Raw genomic sequence first — 15,000 nt, forward strand, 5'->3', positions numbered from 1 at the left:
AAACTAATCACCGTAGTCTTTGCTTCAATTTGATGTCCTCATTACTGCTGTTTCCCATTTGGCTGTTTTCAGGCTCGAGCCAACTTTATTAAAAGTATGGCTGCCTATTCCATTGTGAGCTTCTTGCTACAAATAAAAGACAGGCATAATGGGAACCTAATGCTCAACAGAGCCGGACATATAATACACATAGGTATGCTAAAGGAGTTACTTCCTTCCTAATCTATAGATCTCAATCTTCTCAAGCCATAATCAAACGATTCAAGACATATCTTTTTAGAATCGCTTATGACACTTAATAGTTTTAATAGATTTTAGTTTCTACATGTATGGGCTCGATTTCCGCCTTTCTCTCTCGAGTCCGGTTTAAACCTTGTTCCCAGGATCTGTCCCTACAGCGGGCGGGAAGAAAAGAGACACGGGAACGAGGTTGGTCCGGTCTGCGTTCCTCAGGGGAGGAGCGCGGGCGCCTTTCCCCGAACAGCGGCTGGTAATCGAGTCTAAATTTTACTCGCCGTTTTTATCTCCTTGTACATTTTTTATTATGTATGTATTTTTTACACCGTATTTTTATATATCTTAGTTTTATTTCTAGTTTTAGTTAGTATGCTAGCCCACTTATGTAAAGCACTTTTGAATATCTTCATAGTGTTAGTGCTATATGAATGTATTTCTTATATTTTTTTTTTTCCTGCTTTTTACCCTTACCTCGTTAATGTTTTGCCACCTTGGACAATTGGTCTTTCGAGGTTTCGGTTTAATGAAAAGGTTCCACAATAACTGTTTTGTCATTCTTCACCGTCACAACAGATTTTGGGTTCATGTTTGAGTCGTCCCCAGGAGGCAACCTTGGTTTTGAACCCGACATGAAATTGTCTCATGAAATGGTGATGATTATGGGAGGAACAATGGAGTCTCCTTCGTTCAGGTATCGTCAAACTGAAAACCACAGATTTCACCTTCCACGAATACTTGACAATACTGTCATAGTAACGGCGAAACGTCTTTCGCTAGTCCTTCTTTTAAGAGGTTTCTCAAAAACGTCCCTAATAAGAATACATGAATATTATTCTGAAATGCCGAATTATTAAAACCAGAAACTTTGCTCGTACTAGTCAGTTTAAGAAATTCCGCTGACCAGTATGATTCGAAGCTCCGTGTGCGTAAAGGAACTAGATTTTGGTGGACTATCGAGCTTGTTCTTGGTTTGCTTTTTTCGCTTTCTGCGTTTTCACTTTGTGAAAGGTTTGCCATATCCCATAGTCATGTAATTAAATCAAAACAAGCGGACAGCTTAATATAATTATATCAAGGTTGATAAGCGTATACTGAAGTTTCATTACTTCTTTGTACGCCTAATTAACCTTGATACATAAGCTGTACACTTGTTTTGATTTTAATTACATGGCTATGGCTCTGAAATAAAAACGAAATTTTGTAAACCTTTCCTAGTTGTAGTGCACCCAAATTTGGTTTCACAATCTTCGGTCCCGTCTTGTTTATTTTTCTGATCTAGTTTTGTTCCGTACAGAGATTAGAAAAGTTGTAGAGAAAATTATTTTCTTTCTCTGATGGCCCTATGTATTTTATTCTAGATGGTTCATGGATCTCTGTGTGAAAGCCTATCTCACAGTCAGGTACGTTTGACATCTCTGGAAAAATTATTCCTCTCTATTTTTATCTTCTCTGTGGCTTTCTAAGGATGCCAACATTTCTTATTGCAAGATCAGTGTAAACTGTTGTTTTCCCCTCCTGACAGACCTTACCAGGAAGCAATCGTTTCCCTTGTAGCGCTGATGTTGGACACTGGTCTGCCGTGTTTCCGGGGGGAGACACTCAAGAGACTCAGGTGATTACTTTGGCAAGATGAGACTTCTCCATTTAAACTTGTAAACATAGCTTTAGTAGTAAAACGGACAACGCAACTTGTGAGTGCAATTGAATGTGAGAGGACAAGTGTATTTACCTTGACTAAATGTATTTCCCGTAACTCAGTTGTGAGGGGCGGCTCTTGTGTTCTTGGCAGCTTTGGCTTAATGTTGAACTTTGTTTCTGCTTTATTTTTTACATCAGAGCGAGATTTAGCCCGGCGCAGAGCGAGCGAGAAGCCGCCGCCTACATGGCGAAGGTTATCCGGGACTCCTACTTGAATTACAGGTAAGGAAGCTAAGGACTATCATGGCGGAACCCAGAGTTGTCTTGACGGATGAGAGCAGGGGAGGAGTTTTATTGAATTCTTATCATCCCCTCTAAAGAGGGAAGTGCGGTGGCCACATGGTTAGTGCGCTCGTCTCCTGATCGAACGGTCCGGGTTCAAGCCCTGGCCGGGGACATTCCTTGTTGTTCGTGGGCAAGGCATTTTACTCTTACAATGCATCTCTCCACCCAGGAGTATAAGTGGGTACCGGCGAATTTAATGCTGGGGGTAACCTGTGATAGACTAGCATCTCATTCAAGGGGGAGTAGAAATACTCCTAGTCGCTTCATGCTACAGAAACCAGGATAATCTCCGGCCTGATGGGCCACCTGGCTCGTATGCAGACTTAACCTTTTTTACCCTTCAAAGGAGAAATGCATAGAAGTAATAGGCGGGAAGAGGGGGGGGGGGGGGTGCGGTGTTGATTTAGGGGAAACCTCCCTATCCAGGGAAGGAGGGAACGTGCTTGTCTGTGGTTGTCTGCGCTTTTTGTACTCTGATATCAAATAATCATTTATTTTTTCCTCTTCGCAGAACTCGAGTGTACGATTTGATTCAGTTGGCCCAGAATCAGATCCCATGTTAGGCAATCCCTTGTCTCCAGGACTTCGCTCGAATTAATCAGTGGTTTCCAGTGTCCGGTACTCGCTCAGATCTTACTGGTCTCAAGTACCCGCTCGGATCTCATAGGTCCTCTGTGTCCAGTACTCGCTCGGAACTCATAGGTCTTCAGTGTCCAGTACTCGCTCGGATATCATAGGTCTTCAGTGTACTCACTCGGAACTTATTGGTCTCCAGTACTCGCGCGGGTTTCATTAGTTTCCAGTGCTCTCCATAATTTCAGCGTTCAAACTCTCCTTACTCCTTTCTGTGGTTAGCATAGTACCAGTAAGGAGAGTTTGTATCTGTTTAAAAGGATTTCTCCCTAGTTGACCTGCAGTATTCACTGTGTTAACACTGGAGAGGATAAATTAAAGGTTAACTGTTTGCGCTGACAAAAAAATTTGCTGTACATATGGATGATAAATTATCGATAAGATTCTGTTGAAAATATTGTAAAAAAGGTATTGCTATAATATAGTTAAAGAAGAAAATAAAATTTTAGAGTTAAAATTGTGAAGTTTTTTATCATTTCTTGCCCGTGGTGAATTTTATTCGGTAACTCTTCTCAGGGCTAATTTTCTTGTTATGAAGTTGACGTCTTTTATCGAGCTCTTATGTGAAAACGTTGTCCCCGCTGACTGTGACAAAAATTGACCCAGCCGGGAGGAATTGGGGCAAGTTAAAACAATCTTTGTAAACGCCTTCAACTTTAAGGTGTCTCGATAAAGTTTTTTTCTGGACCATTCCAGTTTCAATTTCAAACATTTTCAATCAGCTTTTAAACAGTCTATCCTCATCGAATCGATATGAAAAATGAAACCAGTAATTTGAAATGGATTGAAGTTTGGTTTAATGTATTTCTTAAGGCGATCGATATTTCCATGGAAACGATAAACCAATAAAATAGGAAATCGGTAAAACATGAATTGTGCGCGAACCAGACCACATGTGATATGATAAAAGCAGATACCAGTGCCTTAAACTTTGGTGTATGGCAAGTACAATATACAAGAATAAAGAATTTCTTTATGTTTGATCTAGAGTAAATCGCAAAAACATCTCAAATTATACTTTCTGCATCATAATTATGAAGAACACTACGGTTGAACACTATTTTGATGACAATCCGTCAAATTATACCAAAATGCGTCTTGAGGTTGTGCTTCGAGGCGATCTCGAGAACGAGACAGTTTTTCTTAGAGGTTACTCCCATTATAACTGAAAATGCTTGGTATGGTCCCGAAAAAAAACAGACCCTATCGAGACACCTTAATTTCACAGGCCGTTGAGGCGACGCGGGTTCCAGAAAACTGCTCTAGTCTTGGCAATGTTTTACTCTTTCAAATTTGCCAATTCTTAGGTGAGTTAATACAAAACTTGTGGAATATACAAACAAGCTGTATGCATGATGATAACCCTCTATGAACTATATCACCACCCCTCGGTTGAGTAATATTTCTCTCGTGTGTATTAAGATGTCCCTGTTTAACGAATACTGCAAAATAACAGACAAACAAGGTGTTAGCCATGAAATGTTTATTTCACCGTTCCTCATTACAAGATTTCTGCCTCACAATTCAATAGCCTTGGTCTCCACACAGTCACACTCTTATAACCTATTCTGATATGCATTTCTTGTTTGTTTCATTTTAAAGCAACAGAAAGTGTTCATGACCTAAGCCTTAACAATTTTATAACTGGGTTAAACACGTAATAAGTTAGGGTATCAGACTAGAAAGATCTAGCTTAAAATCCGGCCTTTGTCAAAATTCTGTAGGACTCAAAAGACCTACTTCTGAATGTTAGGATGTGGGCCTTTCGGACCATCTATTACCTTTGAAAAGGTCATCATAAAAGCAACAAACTTGTAATCGGGGCCATGCTCAAAATTGGCAGCCTTTCTTGGATCAGTTATCAAGTTTCCATGCCCATCCTTAATGGTAGCAGGACCAGCACCAGGCTTCTGGGACCAGAGTCCGTTGTCATCCAAGCGATACCAATGGAAATCTACACCTAGACATCAAAGAAAAGAAATGAAAGGTGAGCACAGCAATTGACATTCATCAAAACGTGCTGTTCCTGCATTGAATCTATTAACATATGCAGTGACCTGTTGTTACAGATAGCAAGGATGACTATGGACCATGATAGTTCAGGTACAAATTGGCCAGTTTTTTCAAGTTTAAAATCAAACATTTATTGTCTATTTATCTTCTTTTAACTATGCAAAAGAATGTTATGCATTTCGTGGGAAGAAGTAAACTCCGTGTGACACTGCCTTAATCTCTTTCGTGGACTTTATAACTAATCATTCAAAAAGAAATCAAATCCTCTACTTTCATGATTATCTCAATTGCAATGTTATTTTGACGGTAAAATTAGATAAAAGAATAAATTCTCTTCTAACCTGGGTCAACGAAGAGTGCCACAAAGCAGTTAGGCTGTTCAAGTGCTTCGGGGCAAGGATCGTCTGGTCCAACTTCCAATTTCACTAAACCATCGCCTTCGGAAGCCTGAAGCAACTGTTCTGGAGTGACTTGACCAATTGGATGACCACTGGCTCCACCAGGCTGTGCAAAGCTGTTGGTGATTTTGTCATTTGCATAGTTGTAGCAGTTGTTGTTCCCTAGGACAAGAGGGTAAGTGTTCCACCGATCCAGGTTGAGTTTAGGTACATAATGCTGAATTTTCTCCGCTTTATATCCTCTACTGGGAGTTTGCGAAACCTCTTGGAGCATAGCCCTTTGGGCTTCAAGAGACACATTTGAAGGATTAGGCACATTTGTCAATTCAATTGCCTGCAAAATCTTCTGACGCAAGGCCTCCGATATCAACCCTTCTGGCATGGTTTCAAGCAAGAGCTCTGGTAGCTCCTTAGTCTCATGGCCTACAACCAATTCTGCTTCCTCGGCCTGTGGTGGACGCACTAGGAAACCTTTGTGGCCAAGAATGGCGGGCATGTGCTGATGGCTGTAAATATTCCCTGTGATTCTGGCGCGGTAGAGATGCTCTTTCATTCTTTTGAACTTGTCATGACGAGAGTGAACCGATCAATCAGGATCAGGAACACCACTGTATATCGCCAAAGTCACTTTGTGCTCTCCTGCATTTCAAAGAAAAAGAATCAGTTTATTGTCACTGTCAATACTGTACAAGTAACTACAAACGAGCGTAAATGTAACGTCAAGCTCCTTAAAAGATCAAGAAAATTCAGACCCAGACTGTGTTTTCTGTATGCGCTCAGGCTTGCTTTTTCCCTTATCTGATTACTCCGCGCTATATGAACAGTAAGTCAAACGTTCCAAGCAAGCCTGGCACAAGAATCCGTGTTGTTATAGTTGCGTTGCACGGAAATTTTCATGCATGCATTGCCTTAACTCAGAACGGCACGAACTGTAAATGCCCAGTTAACAGCAACACTAATTAGAACATAGTCACTGTCCATGTTCTGTTAGTGTACGATATCGCTGTCGAAAGGATTCTCGCGGATTTCCAAGACAATCTTGCAAGGCCCAGGTTGATCCTGGAAAGTGGTCTTCTGTTAAAGCCAAGGAGTTCACTCGTCACGCTCCTTTTAAAGGGACAACCACATGATCCACTAATTCACTGTCAAACTGTCAATTAGACTAACGTAATGAAATGCGCATTGCGTAGAAGGTTCTACTGCGGTTGTATACTGTAAATTTTATTGTAAAGTAGTCTAGTGTACCCAATTAATTCTTAATTTCGTATCCTTAACTGTATATTTTAAATCTTAATCTATTGTAGCGTAACAGTGCCCTAATTAGCTTCTGTAAGCTAAATACTTACCCTGACACTTAAATAAAGTTATTATTATTATTATTATTATTATTATTATTATTATTATTATTATTGCGCGCAAAGCTACTTAGCATATTTCCCTTCGAGGTTATCTAGGTTGACTAATACGTTTTATACCCTGATTTTAACAGACTATTCCTAGGTGGTTGACCGAAATAAAGTAACGTGAGTAATATAAAAGTAACAATCTTGGTTTTTATTGATTAAAACTTTAGGATAACACTAAGTTTACAAGTAAAAGTTGTTGTCATAAATTTCTCGTAACATAACTGTTACTAACAAGATGGTCGCCGAATCTCAACGTCGTGGGTTGGCCTTTCCTATATTCTAAACCCGCTTAGTTCCATATAATTATCTTTCCGTGGTCTTAAGTTTAAACATAATCAAGGAGACACCATAGACGCTATTCATAACGGGCTGCCTATTTAAAATTCTTTTGTATGCATCTAAATTAGCCCAACTAATTAACCTCGTTTGAGAGTAAAAATTGTTTTGAGTTATCAACTCAAAAACGAGGTAGTTGGGCTAATTTTTATACTTCCAAACGAATTTTTAACTGACACCCATTTATGAATGGGGTTTCTAGTGTTATTTGTGATATGTACACACTTTTTCCGCGTTTGTGCAAAGTGTGAACGAGATATGAATTTTAATTAAACAACCGTGTTTCATTGTCCAAAAAGGTCAACAAAATGAACAAAGTTTGGCTGAAAAATTAGATAGCGAACTTCTAATAAGTTATGGAATCCAGAATCGCTATTTCCAGGAAGAACGCTATTAAAAACTAGACCTCGATTTTATTTCATTAGGTCGATTGACACTCGTAAGAAGATTAACCAAGGTAACTGGAAATACGGTTGAGAATTCCGCAAAATAATCGTGCTCAATAGAATATGAATGAAATCAAGTTTTCCCTCTAAAGTATCAGCTGCATAAGAATATAATATAACGAGAAGGTATATTTTGATCAGTACTGAAATAGATTTTCTTAACACTCTGAAATATTGCACGACTATTCTATCCTGCACCAAAAAACAAGTTTTCCCTTAAAGTGGTACTATGATCAAATTTTTACCCCTTTTATTAGGTGTATCACATAGAATTCCACAAAAGAACAAAGGCACTGTTTACCGTTTGCAAATATCTGCATTCGTTGCGGAGATATTCAAGTTTTAAGTGTGTACAATATGCAAATGAGATGACTAATAACCTCATACACTCAACCCAATATTATATCAAGTATATAAAGAACTCTATCTTGGTCAATTTGCAGCACGGACCACTGAAACTTGGTAGGCTAATAGTTCTACAGGCAACACACCTATGGATTTAAAAAGTTATGTTCCCATGGCAACTCATTCTTTTCCAGTCCCCATCCTCTTGATTTCGATATGCTACTGATTTTCAGCTCGAAAATCATCAAACGAAGCCACAAATTCGACGTAACATATTTATATGCTGTTTGGATCATGCAGATGAGGCACTGTTAGCAAATATCAAAATGGCATGCCAAAAGTGGCCAGAAAAGCTTTTGATATTGGGGAGGTCTGAAGCCCAGTATGTTGCCACGGTACCAAAACTGTCAAGCTCGTAATGTGAGTCACATTAAGTATAGAATCTTACACCGCACTGAAGAGTCAAACAGATATCTCTCCGGCCTCATCATATTTGATCAAAATTTGGTTGAGTGTATGACGCCATCACTTGGCGACATTTTATATATTACAAAGAAACTGGAATCTAGATGAAGAAGCGCTAAAACTAAGACGTTCTTTCCAGCGAACCCCGTAAAAGGCCGCTGGAATTTTCACAGACAAAATTAAATGAAAATTAAAATTAGTTTACTTCACAACTTTCCCTCTCCGTACGCATGTCGGTATGAGGGAACGTTTTTCAGACGCTGCGCAGGAGACTAGATCTTCACGGGGTTGGTTGGATCTTCAAGCGATTGCGTAAATTTATTAATCAATTGCCAGAGAAAAGTTAATTTCTTTGGCTTAGGTTGAGTTTTCATCGACAACCGTCGTTAAAGAAAAACATTTTATTAAAAATATGGAAGATTTTTTTTCTAAAGAAATGAAACGGAAGTAAGAAAACTGAGGAAAATATGGGTTTAATCGCTTCATAATTTGCGCGCGCTTAAATTGGGTTTCGTCATTAAAGTTCAGTTGTGACGCGACTACAATAACTCAGCTGGACGAAAAGTTCGTTTTACGATGCTTTGCCGCAGTTTATTTGTTTGCGAGTGTTTCGAAAGTTAGAAAGAACTTATTCAGAGGAAAACAATTGTGAAAAAGCATTTGAAAAAGTCCAATTAGAGAGGTACGAAATCAAGAGGAAAACTATTAAAATTGTACGTACAGGTTGACAAAAATTGGCTTCTCGAGCGCAAGCCGTAGAAGTTATAACGACAAATTCAACACTTAGCACCCAGCAAACGAAGCAGGCTCTAGATCTTGGATCTTTTAAAAAACATTTGCAGCAAAAAAAAAAAAAAAAACACGAAGTTTCTTATTCATATTTCAAGTATTATTATTTTAAAAAAAATTAATTAAGGCGCAATTGCACCCGCAGATCTCTCTGTTAAATTATTAGCAAAATGGTGTTAACTTGTGAGAATCGTTACAAGCTTGTTGCATGCAAATTATAAAGAAAATCTAATTACTAGATTTTCTACAAATAAACAAAACCGATTTTAAAGGCCTGTTTATATTTATTCATGTTGCCATGGCAACGGCACATACGTCAGCTTAACCGTCAAAAAACCAACGTTTGTGTTGTTAACTTGCTTGCTGCCATTTTTGGTGACAGAGAGATCAAGGGTTTTAGAGATAAAGGTGAATGAAACACAGGTATCAAAAACTGTGTTCAGCCACCTTAATAGCTATCAATGATTGTTCAAGGAATTCGAATGTTTCACGACAGCTATAGTCTTACATCAAGCTACACAAGTTCCTCAGAGGTCTTTTTCTGGACAAATGACATTCTCTGTTGAAACATTTTCGATTACAGCCTTTTATTGGCCATTTCCGAGTTACTTTGTGCCTCTGTTTCAAAACGAGTCTGCAAAGTGCAAAACCTTTCATATAGAAATGAGTTTGATTTGCATGAAAATGAACCTGTAGGTCCTGTAAGGGGAACACATTGAAAATGAAAATGAACATGCGTTTAGGCGAAACTCGTTTTCATATGAATGGTTTTACTCGTGTTGACACAGAGGCAAAACTCGGAAATGACCTATTAATTTATGGTGCGTTTACCCTAGTTTTTAAATTTACCGGGAAGGTAAAAAACCTATACCTGGTAAAAATTAATTTTTCCTGAGGTGTTATTGGTCTTTTACGTATTTCCGGCTGTCGCTTGTCTCGGAAATGTGGTTTGCAGTACTCAGAAAATACCTGGTGTTAAATGTCTCGGTTTTCATCTTCCGGTTGAACGCAAAACCATTGTTGGCCTCAAAGATTGCACGAAAAAACGTAGTTGAAAATCAATCTGCACAAGACACAACACCTACCTTTAATTTCTTGTACCACCTCCTAGAGAGTTTTGGTCTCCCTCTGAAATAAACAAAGGAAAGTTGGTAACCTAGAGGAAAATCCGGACCGTGCGCACACAGAACCCAGACCCCGTCCAGATGTATTCAGATCAGTTTTTCGTAAACAGTTGCGATTTCGGTAACGATAAATGGTAACGATAAATGTTAACGATTTCCTTAACGATTAATGTTCAATGTTTTCTCTAAATATCCACACCCTTCTCACCAATTTTATTCCTGGAATGTTAATACACGCCTTCCATGCCGGGCAACTTGGAATAAACTCAAAATTATAGTACTTTTAGACAACGTTCTCGTAGCCGTCGTCGTCGCCCTTGCTTAAGGTCTCTATTGTTTATATTTTTGCCCTTTTCCATTTCTCCTCTTACTTGTTTACTTTATATTTATTTTTGTAATTTAAGAATGGAATAAATAAATAAAATGAAAAAAAACTTCTTCTGGCGGTGATAGTCACAGTCTCGGCTTTTTCTTTAGATGCACACGCAGTTGTTCACTGAGTCGTCCCTAAAAGCACAACATACTCTCTCGAGATCATGACAAACCATGGTGAAGTGATGTCGAGTTGATCCGTACACGCCGCACACGCAGCTCGATCCTTGGGCCGAATAGTGGTGCGAATGCTGGAAACAGATATGTGAGCTACCAATGCTTGAGAAACAGATTAGGGTGCGCTTCTTTAGGACAATCCAAGATAAGATTTATGATCTCTGATCGCATGGATACTTCGTTCCTGAGAAAGTTTGCGCTGTGGGCCAAAGTTGACACCCGTCACGCGTGCAATACTTCTTGCTCATTTCTCTTTCAAGCAATATTATTGATCTTTTCTGCGCCTGTAACTCGTCCGAGATAACTGTACCACAGGCCATTCCAATTGAGCCTTGTCACATACCTCCGTTCACTCGGAGTTGTGATGACAGCAATATTCATAACATTAACTATTTCCTCAAGTATAAAAAGACGGACTCCAAGGTTGTCCTCGGTACATATTCAATAAACACCAACTTAAAATTAGACTGCAAAAAGCTTAGATTTGGTGTATATACCAAGAAAACTATTACATCACCATAAATCATTTGAAAACATGTTCATGTGGTTCTATTTTTTTTTTAACTTCATACTTTTTAGTCACACAACGCTCACAAAACTTGCTTGAATGGTGTTGTTGCGTGTCTCCCCAAACGGACGAGAACATGTAATATGTGGTGTTCACCTTAACAGCTGTTCATGTTGAGATTTACTACTGAACACTACAGTGAATGAAATTTCCCGGATGTGAAAAACCTGTGAAAATGCGGTTTATGATCAACAAGCCACTAGTCCCCAATGAAACTGAAACCCCACGTAGTCCACGTAGACTGGGTTCTAGATTTGGCTAAAAAGATGGAGTGGAAAATCGAAATTGACGAGCTCGTTCGGTTTGCAAAATCAAATGAAAATCGCTTTCCAATTTTCATGAAATTTTCCCAAGACACTGACGATCCATTCGTGAAGGGTAAGCTCGCTATTCTAACTCTGGATGCAAACAGTGCTTTTCAACGTCACATTGCTGAGCTAGGATTCAGCAGCCGTGAGGAAATAGACACCAAGAGCAGAGAGCAGACTCGTACCTTTGTTAGCAGACTGGAACACCTCCATGGAGCTGCAAATGAAGCGAAAAAAGGTAGAGATTTTGTTTCAGGGCTTGATCTTGGCAAGCTGCAGGAAGACCTCATAGAAGTGTTTTTGTTATGTGTGGATCACGATTGGAATTACGTGTTAGGCGAATACGAAAGAATCGCAATGTTTGAAACTCTTCTTAAGTCCCGTCTGCGGGATAATCCAGGTATGTCTTGGCTCAAATGGAAATTTCATTTGACAGGTAGTATGGCTGAAGAATCTCAGGTCCCAGACATGAGTTACCGAGATGGAATCTGCTCAGTCAACGTAAATCCTGAATGTGATATCATGTTGAGCGTGTCACATGTCACCCTGGGCTTAAATGAACAGTCTCTGACTGACACACATTACCCTGGATTTGTTTACCTGCGTGTTCCAACAGCCCCAGAAGATGATAACGAAAACGTGCTGCAGTTACTGACAAAGAGAGATTCCAAGTACTACTTCTCTGCTTTGAAGTTTAAAGATGGAATCTGTAGAATGCTAAACGAATTAAAGGTTATTTCAGACCAGAAGGAGAACCCGGAAATAGAAGATTCTGAACTGGAGATTGCTCCCCATGGCCCTGCCATTCAAATAGATGAGACATGTTATGGGGAAGGTATGTATAACTCGTATGATGTGGTTCCAGCAATCGAGTTTAGCGGTTGGCCAGCATGCTGCCAAAACTGGGTGTCAAGAAAACGACTTTGGCCTCCTCAATCTTTAGTGGACGAAATCATCCAAGATGGCTTTCACCTTGTAGCTAAAACATCTCCACAAGGGGATGAAGAACTTGAATGGCGATTTTCATTTTCTAAGGCAGAACGAAAACTGATGAAATCAAAGGGTCTTGGAAACAGAAATTATTGTTTTCGTATTTTTAAAATGGCCATTAAAGAGAACATTTCGTCAACATGCAGTCTTCTCACCTCGTACCACTTAAAGACACTTCTCTTCTGGGCAAGTGAAAGGTACCCCCCTGACAGATGGTCGGATGAAAATCTTGCTGTATGTTTTCTTGGCTTGCTAGACGACCTATTACATTCTTTAGCAAACTGCTCATGTCCACACTACTTCCTCCCAGATCTAAACTTATTTTCGGACTGCAGTACAGACCATTTGTATCACCTTGCTGGCCAAGTTTCTGCAATTCGTAGATCCCCTTTGAAATATCTAAGGCGACCAGGAGAAGATCCAAAAGAAGGCTACCATAACTTTATAGGAGCGATGAAGGAGTGGAAAGAAATGGAGTACAGCAACATTAACTAAAACAAATTAATTTAGTGTTTCTATTCAGTGACATTAAATTGAAAAAATAGAAAATACATGATTTCATTTAAGAAGGTTGGACATGACGACAGTTATCAGTGAACAGATATGGAAGAAAAAAAACAATGTTGTCAAAAGCATAAATTAGATACAAGTTGCTTGGACATGAACAAAAGGACAACTGAAACATCAGGGTCCTAGGCAGGAATCAAACTTACAACCTCCATAACACCGGTCAGATGCTCTACCCATCAAGCTACTAGAACTTCTAGGGAGGTAGGCCGGTTTATCTAGGTCCTGAAAGGGAAATGTATCCCGCTGGTCTGCGGGCTCTACAAGGTCAAGCGCCTCAGTTTTGCAAATACATCATCATGACAGTATTTGTATGTATATAGTATATGTTAATTTACTTTTTTGTCTCCATAAGATAATTATTATTGAGTCTTCACAGCGTTATTCACAAAAATGTACTGAAATGGTTAGGGGAGGGTTTCAGAGTAATAATTATTATTGCATACAAGTTTTAACTACATTTTGAAGTTACCTAACCTGACAAGATTAATTTCGTTCACAATTAATTGTAGATTTTGCAAAATAATGTTGCTTACTAATGATAGCAAGAAAATAATTATTTTTAGGGATAATCAATAGCAACACAAATGATTAAAAGGCACATGATCCTCATAACATGCAGTTTGTTCAATACCAATGATTGCTTAATTTTAATAACTCAATTTTGTCTAAAATTATAAAGTACAATAATGTAGCCATGAAAATAACTGCTTATTTGTACATGACATATACTTGTATGGCTGGAATGTAATTAATGGAGGTACCAGTAGTTACCCATACAAGTAAAATACAGCGTATGCAACAAAAACACAGCTCTTTCTCTCAATGTCTCCTCTAAAACTAAAACTCTGTGTATCACCATCATCTACCGGTAATTGTCTATTGATGTGTTTGCGGTTTGTGGAAAACAGTAACAATGATATTTTTGTGATATAAATATACTGTACAATTAAAGCAGAGCTTACTTCACCAAAATAAGCTGTCAAATATATACAGTGGCCTGTCATCTTTTTGGTGCATCATGTATTCAGCATAGTATTTCATTTTCATTTTCACAGCATAACCATCATCATCTTCACCAACTTTGACCTTTTGATGTCTGTACTTCTTTGTGAGTTTCTGTGACAAAAGGCACAAGCTTAATTTGTGATTCTTAACCATTAACTTGAAAATGACTTCTGCGTCTTCTGTTGAAATACTGCATGTCTACTTGAAAATAATAGCAGCCATTTTACACTTAACTTTGTCAGCTAATAAGAAAATACCCTATCCACAAAAAACCAAACACCTTCAATTATTTTAAATGAAAATTTTCCACCTTAAGCTCACAATAATTTTGACCCCATCTGTGACTTACACTATTAACATATGCATGAAGAAATAGCCCATACAAAGTTTCATTTATTACTGTTCTCTTATGAACACATGCACCCTAAAGATCAACTTTCAACAAAATAATGGTTGCATTTTTTAGCTGTGGCTAAATTGTATTTTCAGGCCTGGGATAGTTGGTGGACTGTTATATAAACAGAAATGAACAAATTGGATTGAAATCAGCCAATCACAAGACTGCATGTGATCCATCAACTTGTTCTACTACAGTGAATGACAGGAGTGAAAAAAGAAACTGATGACTGACATTTGGACTTAAGAGTCTACATCTCAATTAAAAAGAAAAATAAATATGTGCACTGTATTGTATACAGTTGTTCATTACCTCAACTGTCCACTTTCTCATTCCTCTCCAGTGGTCCATGGTATGCATTAACACTACGCGGATTCTGGGCTTTTCAAATCTCTCCACAAATTCTGATTTAGAGATCTTATTGCAGTCTTGCATTGG

General features: G+C 38.6%; 3 protein-coding genes across 7 annotated transcripts in view; 2 read left to right on the forward strand and 1 right to left on the reverse strand.

Annotated features, from left to right (window-relative positions):
- LOC110062191 (phosphatidylinositol 4-kinase alpha-like) overlaps nucleotides 1–3,310 on the forward strand; it is a 31,237-nt gene extending 27,927 nt beyond the window's left edge. For 2 of the 3 annotated variants that reach the window (XM_089287100.1, XM_089287101.1), the window contains 6 exons: nucleotides 73–193; nucleotides 811–928; nucleotides 1,596–1,637; nucleotides 1,760–1,849; nucleotides 2,074–2,157; nucleotides 2,732–3,310. In XM_089287100.1, the coding sequence (XP_089143226.1) occupies nucleotides 73–193; nucleotides 811–928; nucleotides 1,596–1,637; nucleotides 1,760–1,849; nucleotides 2,074–2,157; nucleotides 2,732–2,783 (507 nt within the window). In that variant the 3' untranslated portion in view covers nucleotides 2,784–3,310. The remainder of the gene's footprint in view (nucleotides 1–72; nucleotides 194–810; nucleotides 929–1,595; nucleotides 1,638–1,759; nucleotides 1,850–2,073; nucleotides 2,158–2,731) is intronic. The other variant, XR_016206488.1, reaches the window with a different exon arrangement.
- Nucleotides 3,311–4,321: 1,011 nt separating this feature from the next.
- Nucleotides 4,322–12,318, reverse strand: LOC110062231 (uncharacterized). Of its 3 annotated transcripts, XM_089287103.1 has the most exons (5): nucleotides 12,201–12,317; nucleotides 11,786–11,817; nucleotides 10,137–10,179; nucleotides 5,208–5,903; nucleotides 4,322–4,813 (listed from the first exon to the last, which is right to left on the reverse strand). In XM_089287103.1, exons 4-5 carry the CDS (start codon nucleotides 5,815–5,817, stop codon nucleotides 4,590–4,592), a joined length of 834 nt encoding a protein of 277 aa, XP_089143229.1. In that variant the 5' UTR covers nucleotides 5,818–5,903; nucleotides 10,137–10,179; nucleotides 11,786–11,817; nucleotides 12,201–12,317; the 3' UTR covers nucleotides 4,322–4,589. The 3 variants fall into 3 exon arrangements, with proteins under 3 accessions (XP_089143229.1, XP_089143230.1, XP_089143231.1); XM_089287104.1 differs by lacking the exon at nucleotides 11,786–11,817 and having other exon boundaries at nucleotides 12,201–12,318; XM_089287105.1 differs by lacking the exons at nucleotides 11,786–11,817; nucleotides 12,201–12,317 and having other exon boundaries at nucleotides 10,021–10,141.
- LOC110062230 (uncharacterized) lies at nucleotides 11,502–14,135 on the forward strand. Its single transcript, XM_020769105.2, has one exon. The coding sequence runs from the start codon at nucleotides 11,502–11,504 to the stop codon at nucleotides 13,083–13,085; it is 1,584 nt and encodes a 527-aa protein (XP_020624764.2). The 3' UTR covers nucleotides 13,086–14,135.
- The last annotated feature ends 865 nt before the right edge of the window (nucleotides 14,136–15,000 follow it).

Source organism: Orbicella faveolata, unplaced genomic scaffold, assembly GCF_042242905.1.
Source record: "Orbicella faveolata isolate gen_17 unplaced genomic scaffold, um_ofav_v1 contig_14, whole genome shotgun sequence".
Lineage (NCBI taxonomy): Eukaryota > Metazoa > Cnidaria > Anthozoa > Scleractinia > Merulinidae > Orbicella > Orbicella faveolata.

Bases quoted from the DNA above. Each gene is read 5' to 3' on its own strand.
- LOC110062230 (XM_020769105.2), top strand. From the start codon at position 11,502: ATGAAACTGAAACCCCACGTAGTCCACGTAGACTGGGTTCTAGATTTG.
- LOC110062231 (XM_089287104.1), bottom strand. From the start codon at position 5,817: ATGAAAGAGCATCTCTACCGCGCCAGAATCACAGGGAATATTTACAGC. The intron at 4,814-5,207 runs GTTAGAAGAGAA...TTTGATGTCTAG, and splicing joins GGCACTCTTCGTTGACCCAG to GTGTAGATTTCCATTGGTAT.